The 18,648-nt window shown below is 40.4% G+C and overlaps 1 protein-coding gene across 3 annotated transcripts in view; it reads left to right on the top strand.

The window, feature by feature from the left end:
* The window catches only part of COPG2 (COPI coat complex subunit gamma 2), a 114,677-nt gene that overhangs the window by 28,030 nt on the left and 67,999 nt on the right, over positions 1-18,648 (top strand). For all 3 annotated transcript variants that reach the window (XM_042924746.1, XM_042924756.1, XM_042924765.1), the window contains 4 exons: positions 111-186; positions 1,554-1,646; positions 2,568-2,654; positions 3,697-3,854. In XM_042924746.1, the coding sequence (XP_042780680.1) occupies positions 111-186; positions 1,554-1,646; positions 2,568-2,654; positions 3,697-3,854 (414 nt within the window). The remainder of the gene's footprint in view (positions 1-110; positions 187-1,553; positions 1,647-2,567; positions 2,655-3,696; positions 3,855-18,648) is intronic.

Genomic DNA, 18,648 nt, shown 5'->3' with positions numbered 1-18,648 from the left:
AATTCATAGCTGCATTAAGATAATTGTGGGGACAATGGGAATTAGCTAGGGGTGGACTCCACAGAAGAGATATCAATTGATTTCATGGTAACTCATTTGATTTTTCTTAGTCTGACTAAGGACATGACCGGAAAAGAAGATGTGTACCGAGGCCCAGCCATCAGGGCTCTCTGCAGAATCACTGATGTAAGTTCTCTTTGTTTACTGGGGCATCAAAGGGGACACTGTGTTTAGCTACAGGTGGCCGTAAATTTAATAGGATTCCCTAGTCTTGACGCTGTGAATCTTCAGTATTAGAGAAACAGGACCACCAGAAAGGCTTTTGTGCCTCCAGGCTTTTTTTTTTTTTTTTTTTTTTTTTTAAACAACTTTATTATAGGATCTGGATCTCTCAGAATTTGAGGTAAAGCTTACAACAGATGACAGAGCAAGAAATAGGACAGCTTTAAGGAACTCAACAGCAAGATTTCTCCGATATTTACTATTGTGATCCATCACTTACGAGGCTCAGGCCTCCTCATTCATATATTCAGTAGAGAGAACCTAGTTAACCATCAGCCAGCCAGTGGCTTATAACCACAAAAGGTCTGAGTCCGGTGTTTAACCTTGACTCAGTCCCTCACATCTGGAGGGATGAAATTAGGCTGTCCCTTTCTGGGAACTCTTGAGTAGGAAAGGTTATAAAATGAAGGGCAGACTGGCCATTGCCAGCATATTGAATAATATTTCAGCTCTATTCATGGTTGGGTATATTTTATGTGTATGTTTACAGTCTTCTCAAGTTTTAAAGGTTGCGTAGGAGCAAATGGTAAATCTGGACCCTAGAAGGAGTAATGGAGATGGTGTGATGTGTTTTGCTGTGGCTGCCTTTGTTTTAGTATTAAATCGGTCAGCCTGAGACTGGACACTGCCCACGCTAGCCATAGGCTGTCTTTGAATATTGATCTCCGTCTGTTTACGTATCTTCATCTGCTGCTACCTTCACAGTGCTAAGCTTTCTTCCACTTAAAAAGGACTTTATTTGCAGAGGACTTCGTATTGAGGACACTCTGTAGTAGCATATTAAACATGTAATTTCTTAGAAAAAAAAAAACAACATGTAATTTCTTAGGTATCTAAAATTATCAGGGATCACATTTGATGTGTAGGGCTTTATGGGATCCGTATAAAATACATCCCCTTCGTGCAGAGATACCTTCAGAATTTCAAAAGCAGCTCCATCCCCTTCTAGGAATTTCCTTTGTAACATCCCTGAGAAGTGGAGCCTGGGCTTACACTTTTCCTCAGGCTGGGACTCTCCACGCTGAGACCGTTGATTTCATTGTTGAACGGTTAATTTGTTTCCTTCCCGTCTTTCTCTTTGAAGATTCAGCTTGGTTGTCTAGCTCCTGCCCGCTGCGATAGAGTTACTCTAGTAGATGGCAGTCCCTTTAACGCAGTCTAAATATTGGCATGGAAACAAATATATGACTGGTTTTTGTAAACTATTCTGGAGCCGTAGTTTTGGGTGAAGATGTGTGCTTCAACAACTGTTTCTTTATGAATGTTCTCAGGGAACAATGTTGCAGGCCATTGAAAGATACATGAAGCAGGCCATTGTGGATAAAGTCTCCAGCGTCTCCAGTTCGGCACTGGTGTCGTCCTTAGTAAGTGAACGAGTGGCCAGCTGCCTGGCTCGAGCGGGTGCTAAACAAAATATCACTGTGATTCTCTCCCACGTGAACCGTGAAACATTCAAAAAACACATTTGCGTCTCTATTACTTTATCCAAGAGTGTTTTATCAGAGCAGCGTTACAATATAGGCAGTTAAAAAGGTGACATTTCCATGTTTGAAAGGTTTCGGTAATCACAAAGGATGGGGGGTGAGGTGGCAGACCGGGAAGACACTGAAGGTCGTTTTTGTTTTGTTTTTAATCTTCCTTTGTGACCTGAACTTGACCTCTTGCCTCTTGTATCGTCTGCTTTCCTTAGTGCCCTGTGTGTGTGGTATCCTTCCATCCAAAGCCCCCTGCCCCACTTGGAAATTTCTTACTGGAAAGTGGTCTTTGTTTCAGGAATACTTTTTCTTTCTCTTTTTATCAAAACAAGATTTATGACAGCCTGAGGTCACCTTGCATTTGGTTAAAATTGGTTATTAGTGTGTGAATGGGTTAGATCATCTGAATCACAAGAGTTTCTGGGTCTGGAGTGTAGGTGGTCAAGTTTTATAGCAAGGGATCTATCAGTACTGTGTGTTTTTGTTTCTGTTTTTGTTTTTCCTTCCAGGTGAGTTTCCTGGAAGTAAAACCTAGAATGTACACATTATTCAAGCACCGTCCTATTAACTAGCCCTTCCTTTCCTGTCCCTCCCCTCTCATCTTAGCCCACAAACCCCTCCTCATCTTGGAGAGAGTTTCTGGTCTATTAGTTGCGTCTGAAGTAGAGACTTGAAGTAGACTTCAAAAAGCTACAGAGTTGTCTCTTTGATTTGGAAATGTCTGCTAGTGATTTTTCTAAGAAAACCAGTTCATGTCTGTAAACCTCTAGTGACCATGCACTTTCTATTCTCGCTTTGTTCTGTGTCTAGCACATGATGAAGATAAGCTATGACGTGGTTAAACGCTGGGTCAATGAAGCCCAAGAAGCTGCTTCCAGTGATAACATTATGGTCCAGGTACTGTGATCGAGTCCCGTTAGGTCTTGAGATCAGCTTTCTTTAACCCTTCATTTCAGGGACAATTTATTGACTCCCTAGATGAGTGTTAGCGGAAGTGTAATATTAAGCCGCCTATTAGTAGGTATCCCGTTAATTAGAATTACTGTCATAGACCCTGCTAGCGTTTAATAGAAGCTGTAGGAACGTTCAGGAAAGATTCTTAAATTCAGTAGCAGTTTGAGATGCTCATTCCAGAGGTCCTTCACACTGCATTTCAGCCCCTTACGTGAAAAATGATTTGTGAAGAAGGATGTTCAAGTCTAAGCTTTTCAGAACTTGGTTATAGTAGACATTACGCCAACAGTCAAGAGTAATTTTATTTTGTGAAACGTAACCATTTTGTTGGGAAGATCTCCTTTGGATATTCGTTAATTCCTAATTAAAAGAAAAGAGCGAAATGGTCACTGGCAATGTTATGTGAAGTACCCCATTTGTATTGGAGAGGATACTTATTCGCCCCCTTTTAATGTTTACAACTTCTGTAGGCGTATTTAGATATGAGGAAATAGAGGAGTAGTTTTTCCCTCAAGAAACCGTCTCGCTCTCTTAACTCTGATCGTTGTGTTTTTACACGAAGTGCCACGATAATTATGCTCCTTGAGCCTGCTTTAGGAGATTAATCCTTTAACTACTAACATGGCCACAGATGACTTAAAGCCACTAACAGAGACCTGTGACACTGGTAAAGCCTTGGACCTGAGCGCCTTTGTGCTAAGGATGTATGGGGGAGTGATGAACCTGCTAGAGCTGTCTCCGGATTGTATGTCACCTCTTTAATACCACCTGTCCAATCTGAATCTACAGTTTCTGGGGGTGAAACTCTTCTCCTTTCAGTCTTGCCTGCGTTTGATTCCGTACGAAAAAGTTGTTCTATTTGTACACATTTGACTTGGGTATCTTTTTACTAAAAATCTCGTTCCATGTGATTTTGTTTTCCTGGAAGTTTGTCCTGTTCCTCCTCCCGCTTTCTGGATGTTACATCCTTTTTCTTGTTCTTTAGTACCATGCGCTGGGAGTCCTGTATCACCTTAAAAAGAACGATCGCCTTGCTGTTTCTAAGATGTTGAATAAGTTTACTAAATCCGGCCTCAAATCACAGTTTGCTTACTGCATGCTTATCCGAATTGCCAGTCGCTTACTAAAAGAAAATGAAGAGGGGTAAGTGCCTCCACCTAAACCTAAGTGATTTTTTGTTTGCTGGCTAACATACGTCCAGGTGTATTTCCTTGGGGGATTTTTTTTGGGCTGCGCGGATTTTACAGAGATTTAGTGTTTTCCAAATTAAGAAAATTTGGGGCCTTCCAAGTCATGCAACATTTTTGGTTTTTTACCTTAATGGGTGCTTTGGTATATGTATGTAATAGATTATGATTGCCAGTAACACAATAAGATGCTGATAGGGAACAAAAAATACAGATCATAGGCGATGCAGTAATTAAATGTGAAAGCCGGGGTGACATTAAGAGTCTTATTTGTTCCTTTATTTTTGTAAAAGAATCTTGAAGTACTGCATTTAATGACTCATTTGTTGAAAGGGCATGGCGGAGGAAAAGAAATACACCATTTGTAAGGCTCTCCTCTTGTTCGTGAACTGGCGTTATATTATTTGATGGTAGTCTGTGATAACAGAAGGATGAATATTGTAATCTCTTGAGTAACCACCCAAAAAAAAAAAAAAAAAAAAGGGAGCTATCATGTAAATATCAACAAAGAAGATAAAGGGAATGTTAAAGTATTCGGTTGAGCTTCCGGCTTCTAGTAATGGTGAAAGAGCTTGGTCACGTTAGCCTTACTGCAAACACTTAGATCTTCAGTACAAAAGTATGCCGCCCCCAAACAATGGGGAAGTCTACCACTGTTTGAAAGCACTGGTGAGTGGTGAAAAGCAGGCAAAAACCGGAGGGAAGTTGATGCCTCAGAGACAGAGCTGTACGAAATGAGGTCTGTATATTTCTGATCAGTCTCCCGAGGTCCACAGTTCCTGGAGGTGGGATCACAGAAAGCCGTGGTATTTGCTGGACAAGAGGGGTGAGAATATAGTTTGAGATTGGAAGAGTGATGAAAACCTAGGGTGAAAACCCTGGAAAGGAGGAAGCCACGACGGGGGGAAGCCCCCAAATCGATTTCAAACTCTGCAAAAATCCTGAACTTCCCCTACGGTACAGGGGAAGACTCTAGAAAGCCTGGCAAAAAGTAGCTGTGAACTGAAAGAACCGAATGGAGAATTCAGGCGCACCTCGTGGTGGAAGAGATAAAGTCTGGAGTGTGATCCTAGCCAAGTTAACTGCCTGCTAGAGAAACATCATAAATTCTCGAGTCTTTGCATCCTGTCATTCACAATGTTTCTATACAGTAAAAAAAAAAAAAAAAAAAAAAAAAAAAAAATGACAGAAGTGCAAAGAATTTGGAAATGTGACCAACGGTTAAGAGAAAAAGCAGTCAATAGACACTGATTCTGATAGGAACCAGACATTGTAGTTAGCAGACAAAAACTTTAACAGACTTCTAAAAGATGCTTTAAAGACGTCAATGGGAGATAGTTACGAATGAGCAGAGGAAATGAAAACTAAAGCTCTAGAATTTCTTTTTAGTTCCTTTTTTATAGAGTCCTGTATCAGTCAGAATTGAACCGGAGAAGGAGAGCCCAAGGCAGGTAAATATATAAAGAGATTTACTACAAGGAATTGGCATTTGCGGTTTGGGGGCCTGCTACGCAAGTCCAAGATGCATTGGGCAGGCTGGAACTCACAGGCACGGGCGGAGGCTGTTGTCCGCTCGTGGAACTTCTCGTCTCCCATTTTACTGTGAGCAACAAGATGAAACCAGGTCACACCTTCAACACTGTCCTTGGAAATTTCCTCAAACGAAGAGCCGAGGTCATCGTCTGCAAGTTCTGCTTTCCACATAACTTGTGGGACACAGTTCCGCTCATCTCTCCGCTAACCTGTGACAAGGATCCACCTTACTCCAGCTTACGACGACGTGTGCCCCCTTCTGCGCTCTCACAGGATTCTCCAAGACTAGATTTCTTTTTAATTCCAGTCTAGCTAGCATACAGTGTTCTATTAGTTTCAGACGTAGGTATAGTCATTCAAGAATTCTGTACGTGACTCGGTGCTCATCATAAGTGTACCCTTAATCTCCTTTGCCGGTTTTCCCCATCCCCCCACCCGCTTCCTCTCTGCTAACCACCAGTTTGTTCCCTGTGGTTGAGTCTCTTTCCTGGTTTGCCTCTCTCCCTCTCTCTTTTTCTTTTATTTACTTTGTTTCTTAATTACACGTTTGAGTGACATCCTCTAATATTTTTGTCTTTGACCTATTTCTCAGCGTTACACTCTCGAGCCCCATCCATGTTGTTGCCAATGGCGAGATTTCATTCTTCCTTACGGCTGAATGATATGTCATTGTACATACGTGCCACATCTTTATCCATTTGTTTGTCAGACACTTGGGCTGCGTCCATAGTTTGGCCATTGTAAATAATGCTGCGATAAACATAGGGGTGCAAATATCCTTTTGAATTAGTGTTTTTTTTTTAATATTCTTTGGGTAAATACCCAGTAGTGTGATTACTGGGTCACAGGGTAGTTCTATTTTCAACTTTTTGAGAAACCTCCATATTGGCTTCCACTGTGGCTGCACCAGTTTGCATTCCCACCAACAGCGCATGAAGGTTCCTTTTTCTCCGTATCCTCGCCAACAGCTGTGTTTCTTGTGTTCCTTATTTTCGCCATTCTGACAGGTGTGAGGTGATATCTCGTGTTCTGATTTGCATTTCCCTGGTCATGAGTGATGTTGAGCATCTTTTCATGTGTCTCTTGGCCATCTGTATGTTGTCTTTGGAGAAATGTCTCCGTTCGTGTTTTCTGCCCATTTTTAATTGGATTGTTTGGTTTTTGTTGGGTGTTGAGTTTTAGAAGTTCTTTATCATTTTCTGAAATTTTATTTTTTTAATTTACATCCAAATTAGCATATAGTGCTACAATGATTTCAGGAGTAGATTCCTTAATGCCCCTTACCCATTTAGCCCATCCCCCCCTCCCACAACCCCTCCAGTAACCCTCTGTTTGTTCTCCATTTTTAAGAGTCTCTTATGTTTTGTCCCCCTCCCTGTTTTTACATTATTATTGCTTCCCTTCCCTTATGTGCATCTGTTTTGTCTCTTAAAGTCCTCATGAGTGAAGTCATATGATATTTGTCTTTCTCTGACCGACTTACTTCGATTAGCATAATCCCCTCCAGTTCCATCCACATATTTGCAAATGGCAAGATTTCTTTCTTTTTGATTGCCGAGGAATACTCCATTGTCTGTATATGTATGGAGTAATACTCCATTGTCTGTATCCGTTCATCCATCGATGGACATTTGAGCTCTTTCCATACTTTGGCTATTGTTGATAATGCTGCTATAAACGTTGGGGTGCATGTGTCCCTTCGAAACAGCACACCTGTATCCCTTGGATAAATACCTAGTAGTGCAGTTGCTGGGTTGTACTATTTTTAATTTGGGGGGGAACCTCCATACTGTTTTCCAGAGTGGCTGCTCCAGCTTGCATTCCCATGTAAGTTCTTTATATACTTTGGATCCTAACCCTTATATCAGATAGGTCATTTGTAAATATTTTCTCCCATTTAGTAGGTTGTCTTTTAGCTTTGTTGATTGTTTCCTTTGCTGTGCAGAAGCCTTTTATGTTGATACAGTCCCAATAGTTTATTTTTGCTTTTGTTTCCCTTGCCTCAGGAGGGAAGGGAAAAGTGTTGCTGTGGCTGGTGGCAAATAATTACCCCCTGTGCTCTCTTCTGCGTTTTTTATGCTTTCAAGTCTCCCCTTTAGGTCTTTAATCCATTTTGAGTTTATTTTTGTGTATGGTGAAAGAAAGTGGTCCAGTTTCATTTTTCTGCATGCCGCTGTCCAGTTTTCCCAATACCATTTGTTGAAGAGACCGTCTTTTTCCCATTGCATATTCTTGCCTCTTTTGCCAAAGATTGGTTGACCTTATATTCATGGGTTTCTTTCTGGGCTTTTAATCCTGTTCCACTGATCTGTGTGTCTCATTTTGTGCCACTGCCATACTGTTTAGATTGCCACAGCTTTGTAGTATGACTTGAAATCTGGAATTGTGATACCTCCAGATTTGTTGTTCCTTTTCAAGATTGCTTTGTCTCTTCAGGGTCTTTTGTGGTCCCATGCAAATTTTTTTTAGGATTATCCTAGGTCGGTGAAAAACGCTGTTGGTGTTTTGATAGGGATTGCATTAAATCTGTAGATTGCTTTGGGTAGAACAATATTTGTTCTTCCAATACTGAAATATCAGTTCTAGTAGGTTTTTGGTGGAGTCTTTAGGGTTTTCTTTCTTTTTCAAAAAAATTTTTATAATATTTTTATTTTATTTATTTATTTATTTTTGAGAGACAGAGTGTGAGCAGGGGAGGGGCAGAGAGAAAGGGAGACACAGACTCCGAAGCAGGCTCCGGGCTCGGAGCTGTCAGTACAGAGCCCGACGTGGGGCTCAAACCCACAAACCATGAGATCGTGACCTGAGCCGAAGCTGGACGCTCAGCTGACTGAGCCACCCAGGCGCCCCTAATTGCTAGTAATCAGTTTAAATTTTCTATTTCTTCCTGATTCAGTTTTATTTTTACTTTTATTAAAAAAAAATTTTTAAATGTTTATTTCTTAGAGAGAGAGAGAGAGAACGAGCATGAGTGTGGAAGGGTTAGAGAGAGAGGGAGACACACAATCTGAAGCAGGCTTCAGGCTCTGCGCTGTCAACACAGAGCCGGACATGGGACTCGAACTCACGATCCGTGAGATAATGACCTGAGCCTAAGTCGGGCACTTAAAACCAACTAAGCCACCCAGGAGCCCCCTGATTCAGTTTTAGAAGGTTAAGTTTGTAGAAATTTATTCATTTCTTTTAGAGTGTCCAATTTGTTGGCATATATTTTTCATAACATTCTGTTAAAATCTTTTATTTTTCTGTGGTTTTGGTTATGACACCTCTTTCATTTCTGATTTTTAAATTTGAGTCTTTTTTTTTTTAAGAGTCTGGGTAAGGGTTTATCAATTTTATTGATCTTTTCAAACACCCAGCTCCTGGTTTCATTGATCTGCTCTATTTTTTAGTTTCTATATGATTTATTTCTGCTCTAATCTTCTTTCCCTCCTTCTACTGGTTTTGGATTTTTTTCTTTTTCTAGCTCCTTTAGGTGTAAGATTAGGTTGTTTATTTGAGATTTTTCTTGCTTCTTCAGTTAGGCCTGTATTGCTACAAACTTCCCTCTTAGAACTTCTTTTGTTGCATCGCAAAGATTTTGGACTGTTTTGTTTTCATTTTTATTTGTCTCCATGTATTTTATTTCCTCTTTGTTTTTTGTTTGTTTGTTTTTTGTTGGCCCTTTCATTGCTTAGTAGCATGTTATTTAACCCCCATGTATCTGTACTCCTTCCAGATTTTTTCTTGTGCCTGACTTCTAGTTACATAGCATTGTGGTCAGAAAAGACGCACGGAAAGATTTCAATCTTTTTGAATTTGTTGACACTTGTTTTATGGTCTAATATGTGATCTCTTATGGAGAATGTTCCATGTACACTTGAAAAGAATGTGTGTTCTTCTGTTTCGGGATGGACTCCAAGACCAGATTTCTGTAAGTGGTCTGTGAACCCTCGCTGGTGGTGTTCTTAAAGACCCCATTTCTATTAGCAGTCTGCTTAAGGCAATTTAGGCTTTCTTCTTCATGCTCCCTGAAATTCTAGCAGCCTTTACCGACTGCTTGCTTCCAAAGACAGTTTCCCAGTTTAAGGTTTTTGTTACAGTAGCACCTCACCGTCAGGTACCAAAGTCTGAATTGGTTTTTTATTGCTGCCATGGCAAATGACCACGAATGTAATGGCTATTACAACGTGCGTGTATGATCTTGTGGTTCTGTAGGTTAGACAGAAGTCTCATGGGTTAAAAGAATGTTAGCAGGATGCTGATGCTAACTGGAGGCTTTGGGGAAGAATTCACTTCGAATCTCATTTCGGTTGTTGGCTCAATTCATTTCTTTGCAGTCAGAGATTGGTAGGTCCCTATTTGCTTACCCACGTTCAGTCAGCGGTTGGTCTGTGTCACGTAAGGTAACATATTCACATGTTCCAGGCAGGAAGGCACGAACGTCTCCGGGGCCATTCTGCCTGCCACACAGATGGTAACAGAAATGGGTAATTGCTGGATAGACTTAGCACCAGGCTAGAGGTGGCTAACAAAACGGCGAAAGAGTTGGTGAATTTGAAGGGAGAGGAATAGAAAGCAACTAATTTGAGGGAACACAGAAAACAGGTTAAAGAAGAATAAACAGCTACAGAGAACTGTGGGATACTATCAACTGGTGTGCCACCTGGGATGTAATTGGAATTCCTGAGGAAGATGTGAGAGACTGGGGAAAGAGAGAGATAGAGATATACGAAGAAATAATGAACAAATTTCCCAGTATGCGTTTATTCTAGCAGTGCAAGGTTCCGTTAACAGTCAAAAATCAACATAACATTCCTCATTCAAAGAATAAAGGAGAATAGTCTCAGTATCATAATGGATGCAACAAAAGCACTTGATAAAAATCAGTGGCAATTTGTGATTAAAAAATCTCTTTTCAAAGCAAAGAATCGAAGGGAACATCATTATTCTGATAAGGTACCAAAAAATCTCCAGTAAACTTTGTACTTATTGGTGGACTATTAAAGGTTTTCCTCCTTGAGATTGTAAATGAAACAGAGAATGCCTGATAATTCTATTTTTTAGCAACATCTTACTGGAAGTCATACTTGGTGCAATAAGAAAAAAAAATAAGGATTTGAAAGAGGACATAAAATTGCCTTTGCAGACAGCATGATTTTGTATATAGAAAATGTAAAATCTAGGGGCGCCTGAGTGGCTCCGTCGGTTAGGCGTCCAACTTCAGCTCAGGTCATGATCTCACAGCTCGTGGGTTCAAGGCCCACACTGGGCTCTGTGCTGAAAGCTCAGAGCCTCCTGCATCATATTCTGTGTCTCCCTCTCTCTGCCCCTCTCCTGCTCACACTCTGTCTCTCCCTGTCTCTCTCTCTCTAAAAAATAAACATTTAAAAAAAAAAAAAGAAGGGGCGCCTGGGTGGCTCAGTCGGTTAGGCATCCGACTTCGGCTCAGGTCACGATCTCACGGTATGTGAGTTCGAGCCCCGCGTCGGGCTCTGTGCTGACTGCTCAGAGCCTGGAGCCTGTTTCAGATTCTGTGTCTCCCTCTCTCTCTGACCCTCCCCCGTTCATGCTCTGTCTCTCTCTGTCTCAAAAATAAATAAACGTTAAAAAAAAAAAAAAGAAAAAGAAAATGTAAAATATCTATTAGCTATCAGGATTGATATGTAAATTTATCAAGGTTACTGGGTAGATTAGTATCCAAAATCAGTTTAATTTCTATATTCCAGTAACCACTCAATAAAGTAAAATTTTGAAAAGATGGTACCATTTGTATTGAAATCAGATCCTTATGAATAAATCTACAAATTGTATACATCTCTACACAGAAAATCATAAAATGTTATTGAAATATGACTTGAATAAATGGAGGGATATATCCTGTTCTCAGGGTGGAATATTCAGTACTATAAAAATGTCACATCTTATTTTGTTCTGCAGATTCAATGAACCCCCAATCAGAATCTCCGTTGTCTTCGTTTAAATATCAAACAGAAATGCATACATTCGTGGGTCAAATGACATACCAAGGATACCTTTAGTACTGTTACTCAGTCCAAGTAGAAGCAGTCCAGATGTCGGACAAAGTTAGAATCAAAAACTAAATTGTGTTATAGTCATACAGTTAATAGTACACAACAGTGGAAATGAACAAATTACTGCTAAACGCAACCACAGTGTGGATACATTGAAGTCCCACACAAACAGATACAATCTGTATGGTTCTCTTTGTGTTAATTTCAGACTTGATAGACACAACTCACCTACGGCATTAAAAGTTCGTATTTATCTGTAGGGCAGAAGCACGCTGGTGCCTGGAAGGTGGCATGTAGGGGGCTTCTGACGGGCTTGAAATACTCATTTCCTTTATCATTCTAGGTTTGTAATAATTCCCCTTGGATTTAGTTATCTGCCATTGTATAACACATTACTGAAAAACTTAACCGGATTAAAAGGACAAATACTTCTTTTCCCACATGATTTTTGTGGGCCGGAGATTTGGGAGTGTTCTCAGCTGGTGCCTCCTTGAGGTCTTTCGTGAGGCTGCAGTCCAGATGTTGGCCAAAGTTGTGGTCATCAGAAGGCATGAGGGAAGCTGGAGAATCTGCCTCCGGGGTCACTCACTCTCGTGACTGGTGCCTTGGTGCAGGCTGTTGGCAGGACGCCTGAGTCCCTTGCCATGTAGACCTCTCCATGGGGCTGGTCAGGGTCCTTATAACATTTTGGCTGGCTTCCCCCACAGTGAGGGATACAAGAGAGCACAAAGTGCAAGGCACAATTATTTTTATAAACAAAATATTCATAGACACCTAGTCTTTGAAGCCACACCCCAACATTTCTGCAGTATTCCGTTGGATAAAAAAGGTCAGCTCTGTTCAGCGTGGCTCGGGACTAGAAAAGGGAATGAATACCAGAAACCAAGAATCACCGGGGGCCTCTTCAAGGCCAGCTGCTATATTAGTATGCTACAACCGCTGTGACAAAATACCACAGACGAGGGGGCTTAAACACCAGAAACTTATTTGCTCACAGTTCTGGAGTCTAGGAAATCCAAGATTAGAGTGCCAAGAGGGTTGGTGTATGGTGAGAGCTCTCCCTGGGGCTGGAGAGGGCTACTGTCTCACAGTGCGCTCATGTGATCTTTTGGTTCATTTGTATACACACACACACACACACTCACTTGCGCGCGTGCACAGATTGGGGGGCCAGAGCAAGTGCTGTGTTATCTCTCCTTTAAAGACACTAATCCTTTCAGATCAGGACTCCACCTTTATGACCTCATTTAACCTTAATTACTTCCCTAGAGGGCCCATCTCCAAATAGAGTCACACACTGTGGGTTAGGGCTTGAATATGAATTTGAGGGGGCAGGGGGGAGACAAATATTTTGTGGACTTTTCTATGATTTTGTTATAATCGAATACAAAGTTAACCCTTTTAAACGGCTGATCATTTCTCAGATCTGTAGAAAGATATGATCTTTAGAGTAAATGCACGTGGGTGCACACACACAGCACGAAACGCTAAGTAGAATGAAGTGTAAAGATAAGTAAACAAGCACATTCTAACGCTGCATTTTTTTTTAAACAAGGGAAAAATTCCAGAAGTTCTTTGAAACCAAAGGTATTTAACCTATAGTTTTACTTTAGGTTTCTTTGTAGCATTGCGCGCAAGGCAGCAACGGTGTCTTCGTAGTGCTGTGGGAAGAGAACTGTCAAACTAGAATTCTATACTCAGCCAAACTATCATCCAACAGCAAGGGCGAAAGAAAGGTATTTTTAAACAGAAGGATTTACCATAAATAGTTTGTCAATCACTTTGTAAGAATTAGTCAAAGATTTACTCCAGCATGAACAAATACATACTCAGAAGGCAGTAGTGGGATTGAAGGAGTAAGATGAATATGGAGTTAGGATAAGCAGTAGTAATCATAAATAGATGCTGTTTTAACTTTGTAAAGTTTAATAACAATCTCAAAGATTCCAGAAGACAGCAATATGATAAATACTGGTGTTGAAGGCAGTTCTACATGGTAGTCAAAGCGTGCTAAGTGTGTTTGTTTTGGTCTGGTTTGGGAGGAATATGTTGTCGATTATTACTTATAAATATTTATTTATTTAAATCATCTCTACCCCACAACGTGGGGCTTGAACTCACGACCCCAAGACCAAGAGTTGAATACTCTCCTGACTGAGCCAGTCAGACACCCCAAGGTGTTAATTGTTAATGTTAAACTTTGTCAGAAAAACATACGGATTCGTAACTAAGACTGTAAATGGAATGCAAAGCTTTAAAAATGGTGACATAGGGGCACCTCGGTGGCCCCGCCGGTTAAGCGTCTGACTCTTGATTTTAGCTCAGGTCATGTTCTTACAGTTCATGAGATTGAGATCCACATCGGGCTCTGCCTTGACAGCATGGAGCCAGCTTGGGATTCTCTCTCTCCCTCTCCCTCTCTGCCCCTCTCCCACTTGGACGCGTGTGTGCGTGCACACTCTCTCTCAAAATAAAAACGTTAAAAAAATAGAAGTATTGAAATAAAAACGGAATGAAGAAAATTTGAAGTTTAGTGGAAAACAAGGGAGTATATAAATAGAAGAAAACCAAATAAGTTGGGCAGAATTCAGTGTAAATGTATTAGTTGTCTCTTGCTATGTGACAAATTTGTGCCAAACTTAGCAGCTTATAACAGACATCATCTCGTAGCATCTGTGGTCAGGGATCTGCAAGTGGCTTAGCTTCTGGTTTGGCCCAGGGTCCTCATGAAGCCCCAGTCGAGCCATCAGCCAAAGCTGCACCCACCTAGGTCTGGAAGATCCGCTTCCAATTTCGCTCATGTAGTTGTTGACAAGCCTCAGTTTCTCCTTGGCTGTTGGCCAGATGCTTCAGTTTCTCACTTTGGCGGCCTGTGTGTAGGCTGCTCGAACGTCCCCACAGCATGGCAGTGGCTCTTCCCAAAGTAAGTGAACTGGAGGAGAGGTTCCGATGGGAGCTGCAGGGTGTTATAACCTCATCTCGAAAGGGACATGGCCTCACCTCTGGTGTGTTCCCTTGGTTACAGAGACCGAGTCTGGTATAATGTGGGAGGGGACTACACAGGGATGTGGATATTTTCAAAAGAGATTTGGGGGGACCATTATAGAGACTGCCTAGCAAACAAAAGTATTTTCAGTGTAATAAATGGAGGTAGGCTTGCTGACATTATTAAAGGATTACTTAATAAAAGAGTGGCCGGTCAGGTAAACAAAATAAGAGATCTATTATATAGCCTTTCACAAAAGACACGTCTAAACAGAAGGACAAGGAAACACTTAAAATCTATCAAAAAGACATGCTTGATATATACGAACACTAATTGCTGCTTAGCAATAGTAATACAAGCCAGAATAGGAATCAGGATTTAGAGCATTAAAAAGGACAAAGTGGGATTTTGTATTGTGACAAAAGAAATGATCTAAAAAATGATGTCACAGGAACGAACTTGTATGTACAGTGGACCCTTGAACACGGGTTTGAACTGCGTTGTCCAGTTATACATGGATTTTTTTTCCCGATAAATACAGTACAGTACATAACTGTATTTTTCTTCTGATTTTTTTTAAGTGTATTAATTTATTTTGAGAGAGAGCAAGCAGGGGAAGGTCAGGGGGAGAGGGAGGGAGGGAGGGAGAGAGACAGAGAGAGAGAGAGAGAGAGAGAGAGAGAATGAATCCCAAGTAGGCTCCGCAGTGTTAGTGCAGAGCCCAGCAGGAGGCTCAAACTCAAGAACCGAATCCAGAGATCATGACCTGAACTGAAATCAATGTCCGACACTTAGCTGACTGAGCCGCTCAGCGCTCCTTCCTTCTGCTTTTCTTAACATTTTCTTTTCTCTGGCTTTATTGTAAGCATACGATATACAACGCACCTAATCTGTAAAATATGTGCTAATTGACTATGGCTTGTTGCTATGGCTTCCAGTTAATAGTAGGCTATTAGTAGTTAAGTTTTGGGGAGAGTCCAAAGTTCCACATGAATTTTCAACTGCTTAGTGGTTCAGTGCCCCTCATCCCTGCACTGCTCAAGTACAGTTAAGTACTAAGTATTAACTGTACTTAATAACATTGCTTCAAAATATGTGCAGCACCATCTTAAAGAAATACAAGAAATTAAGTTCGGGAGACTGTAAACACTTCTCTCTCAGAAACTGACAAATCATACTCTAAAAAGGTAAGACTGTAGTTGATCTGTAGATCACTGATAACAAAATTGACCTCATATTTAGAACCCTATATTCAAGAGAGAATTTAAAATTTTTTAAATTGAGAAACATACATCTAGAGAATTGCGTAAGACTCATAGTCGTATTCTGTACATTGTATCCAATTGCTGTAGAACACCCAGGTAACTGGCCCTATGTGTTAGGTAGTTGTATGTTTCTGGTATCCCAGAAATGTGATATACATCCTTCTTGATCATACCCACCCCCGGTAGAAATCACTATTCTGATATTTACGGTAGTAATTGCTTGGCTCTTTCTTTAGATTTTTTACCCCGCGTATGCATTCATAAACAATAAGGTTTCGTTTTGAACATTATGTCAATAGAATCATGCTATAGTTTCTATCTTGTTTGTTTGTTTGTTTGTTTGTTTTCACTCAGTATTTCTGTCTAAGATTTACCCTTGTTTCTACCGGAGGTCTGGTTCATTTTAATTGTACATTTCCTTGACTGAATCCTTCCAGGCTTATTTATATTCATTCTTCTGTTAGTGGGCATTTGGGTTGTTTTCGGTTTTGAGCACTTACTAATGAAATGGCAGCAAACAGCATTCCTGTACCTACACCACACCGCCTCATTACCATAGCTTTCTCTCTTTATATGTAAGCATTTATTTCTGTAGGGTATGTCTCTAGGAATGGAATTGGCAGATCATTGTTGGACTGTTTTTCAAAGTGATTGTACCAATTTACATTCCAGCCAGGCAGGTGAGATTTCCTGAGGCCAAGACTTGATGTCAAATTTTAAATTAATCAGAGGGGTATATTAGATTTTCTTTATTGAGATATAACTCGGATACCGTAAAATTCACTTTTTTAAAAGTGTATAATTCAGTGGTCTTTTTTTTTTTCTTTTTCAGTTTATTTATTTATTTTGAGAGAGAGAGCAAGCATGTGTAGGGGAGGGGCAGACAAAGAGAATCCCAAGCAGTCTCCACACTGCCAGCACGGAGGCCGACATGGGGCTCGAACTCACAAATCAGGAGGTCGTGGCTTGAGGCGAAATCAAGAGTCGGATGCTTAACGGACTGAGCCACCCAGGTGCTCCTGATTCAGTGGTCTTTAGTATATTCACAAAGTTATCCACCCACCACCACTGAAACCAGGACGTTTTCATCACGTGAAAAAGAAACCCCCAACCCACTATCAGTCACTCCCTATTCTCCCCTCCTCTCAGCCCCTGGAAAGCAATCTGCTTCCTGTCCCTCTGGAGTTACCTGTTCTAGACACTTAATATAAATGGGATCATGCAATATGTGGTCTTTTGTCTCTGGTTTCTTTCACTTACAGTAACGTTTTCAAGGTTCATCTATATTATACAAGTATCAGTACTCGATTTTTATGGCTGAATGATATTCCATTGAGAGGCTATCCCATATTTTTATTTACCCATTTATTTGTTGGTGGACATTTGGGTTGTTTCCACTTTCCAGCTTTTATGTATAATGCTACTGTGAACAGTCATGCATAGTTTTTTATGTGAATATGTTTTTCCATTCTCTTGGGCATATACCTAGGAATAGAGTTGCTGTGTCATAACGTAACTCTGTGTTTAACTTTCTGAGGGGAACTGCCAAACTCTTTTCCAAAATGGGTGCATCATTTTACATTTTGCCCACCATGCACGAAGGTTCCAATGTCTCCACATCCCCACCGATACTCATTATTGTCTTTGTTGTTATATATCTCATAGTAGGTGTGATGAAGTGTATTTCATTGTGGTTATTTTTTTCCATTGAAAAAATTTTATTGAAAAAAAATTGTACAAATAAGTTCTTGGCTTGACAGTAACAAAAGCTGCATTTCATTAATGACTAATAGTGTTGAGTATCTTTTCATGTGCTTATTGGGCATTTGTATGTCTTCTTTAAAGAAAGGTTCAGTCATATCCTTTGCTCATTTTAAAAATTGGGTTATTTGTCCTTTATTGAGTTGTAATCATTAACCAAATACATTTTGGATACTAGATCTTTATTAGATACATAATTTGCAAAGATTTCCTCCCATTCTGTGGGCTTTTTCGTTTCCTGGTTGTGTCCTTTGAAGTACCGAAGTTTTAAATTTTTTTTATTTTTTATTTTTTTTTTACGTTTTTATTCATTTTTGAGACAGAGAGAGACAGAGCATGAATGGGGGAGGGTCAGAGAGAGGGAGACACAGAATCCAAAACAGGCTCCGGGCTCTGAGCTGTCAGCACAGGGGCCCGATGCGGGGCTCGAACTCACGGACCGCGAGATCGTGACCTGAGCCGAAGTCGGCGCTCAACCGACTGAGCCACCCAGGCGCCCCTCGAAGTTTTAAATTTTGATGAAGTCCAATTTGTCTAGTTTTTTTGTTTGTTTGGTTTTTTTTTTTTGGTTGTTTGTACTTCTGGTATTGTACTAAAGGAAACCATTGTCCAATCCAGGGTCATGAAGATTTATACCTGTGCAGTCTTCTAAGAGTCTTATAATTTTATCTTTTACATTTAGGTCTTTGATACATTTTGAGGTATCTTCGTATATAGTGTGAGGTAGGGGTCCAGTTTCATTCTTTTGCATGTGGGTATCTGGTTGAAATAGGAGTTTGCAGTTGTCTAAGCATTGTTTGGTGAAAGATTCTTTTTCCATTGCATTGCCTTGGCATCCTTGTCAAGTCATAGTGGTTTTAATTTGTAATTCCCTAATTACTGATGAGTTTGGGAAATGTTTTCTATGTTTATTAACCATTTGAATATCCTTTCTATTGAAATACCCAGTTTTTTATTGGGTTATCTGCCTTATTCGTACTGATTTCTGGGAGTTCTTTTTTGGTTGTTATGTTGCAAATAGCTTTTCCCACTCAGGTTTGTCTGTTCTGTCTCTCCTGGTGTCTTAATGAACAGAACTTCTTTAATGTAGTCACATTGGTCAATCTTTGACTTTTGGAATACTGTTTTTGGTGTCTTGCTGAAGACATCTTCTACCCCAAGGTCTCAAATATATTTTCTATGATATTTTTT

This window comes from Panthera leo, chromosome A2 (genome assembly GCF_018350215.1).
Source record: "Panthera leo isolate Ple1 chromosome A2, P.leo_Ple1_pat1.1, whole genome shotgun sequence".
In the NCBI taxonomy this organism is placed as follows: domain Eukaryota; kingdom Metazoa; phylum Chordata; class Mammalia; order Carnivora; family Felidae; genus Panthera; species Panthera leo.
This window is presented reverse-complemented; position numbering and strand designations above follow the sequence as displayed.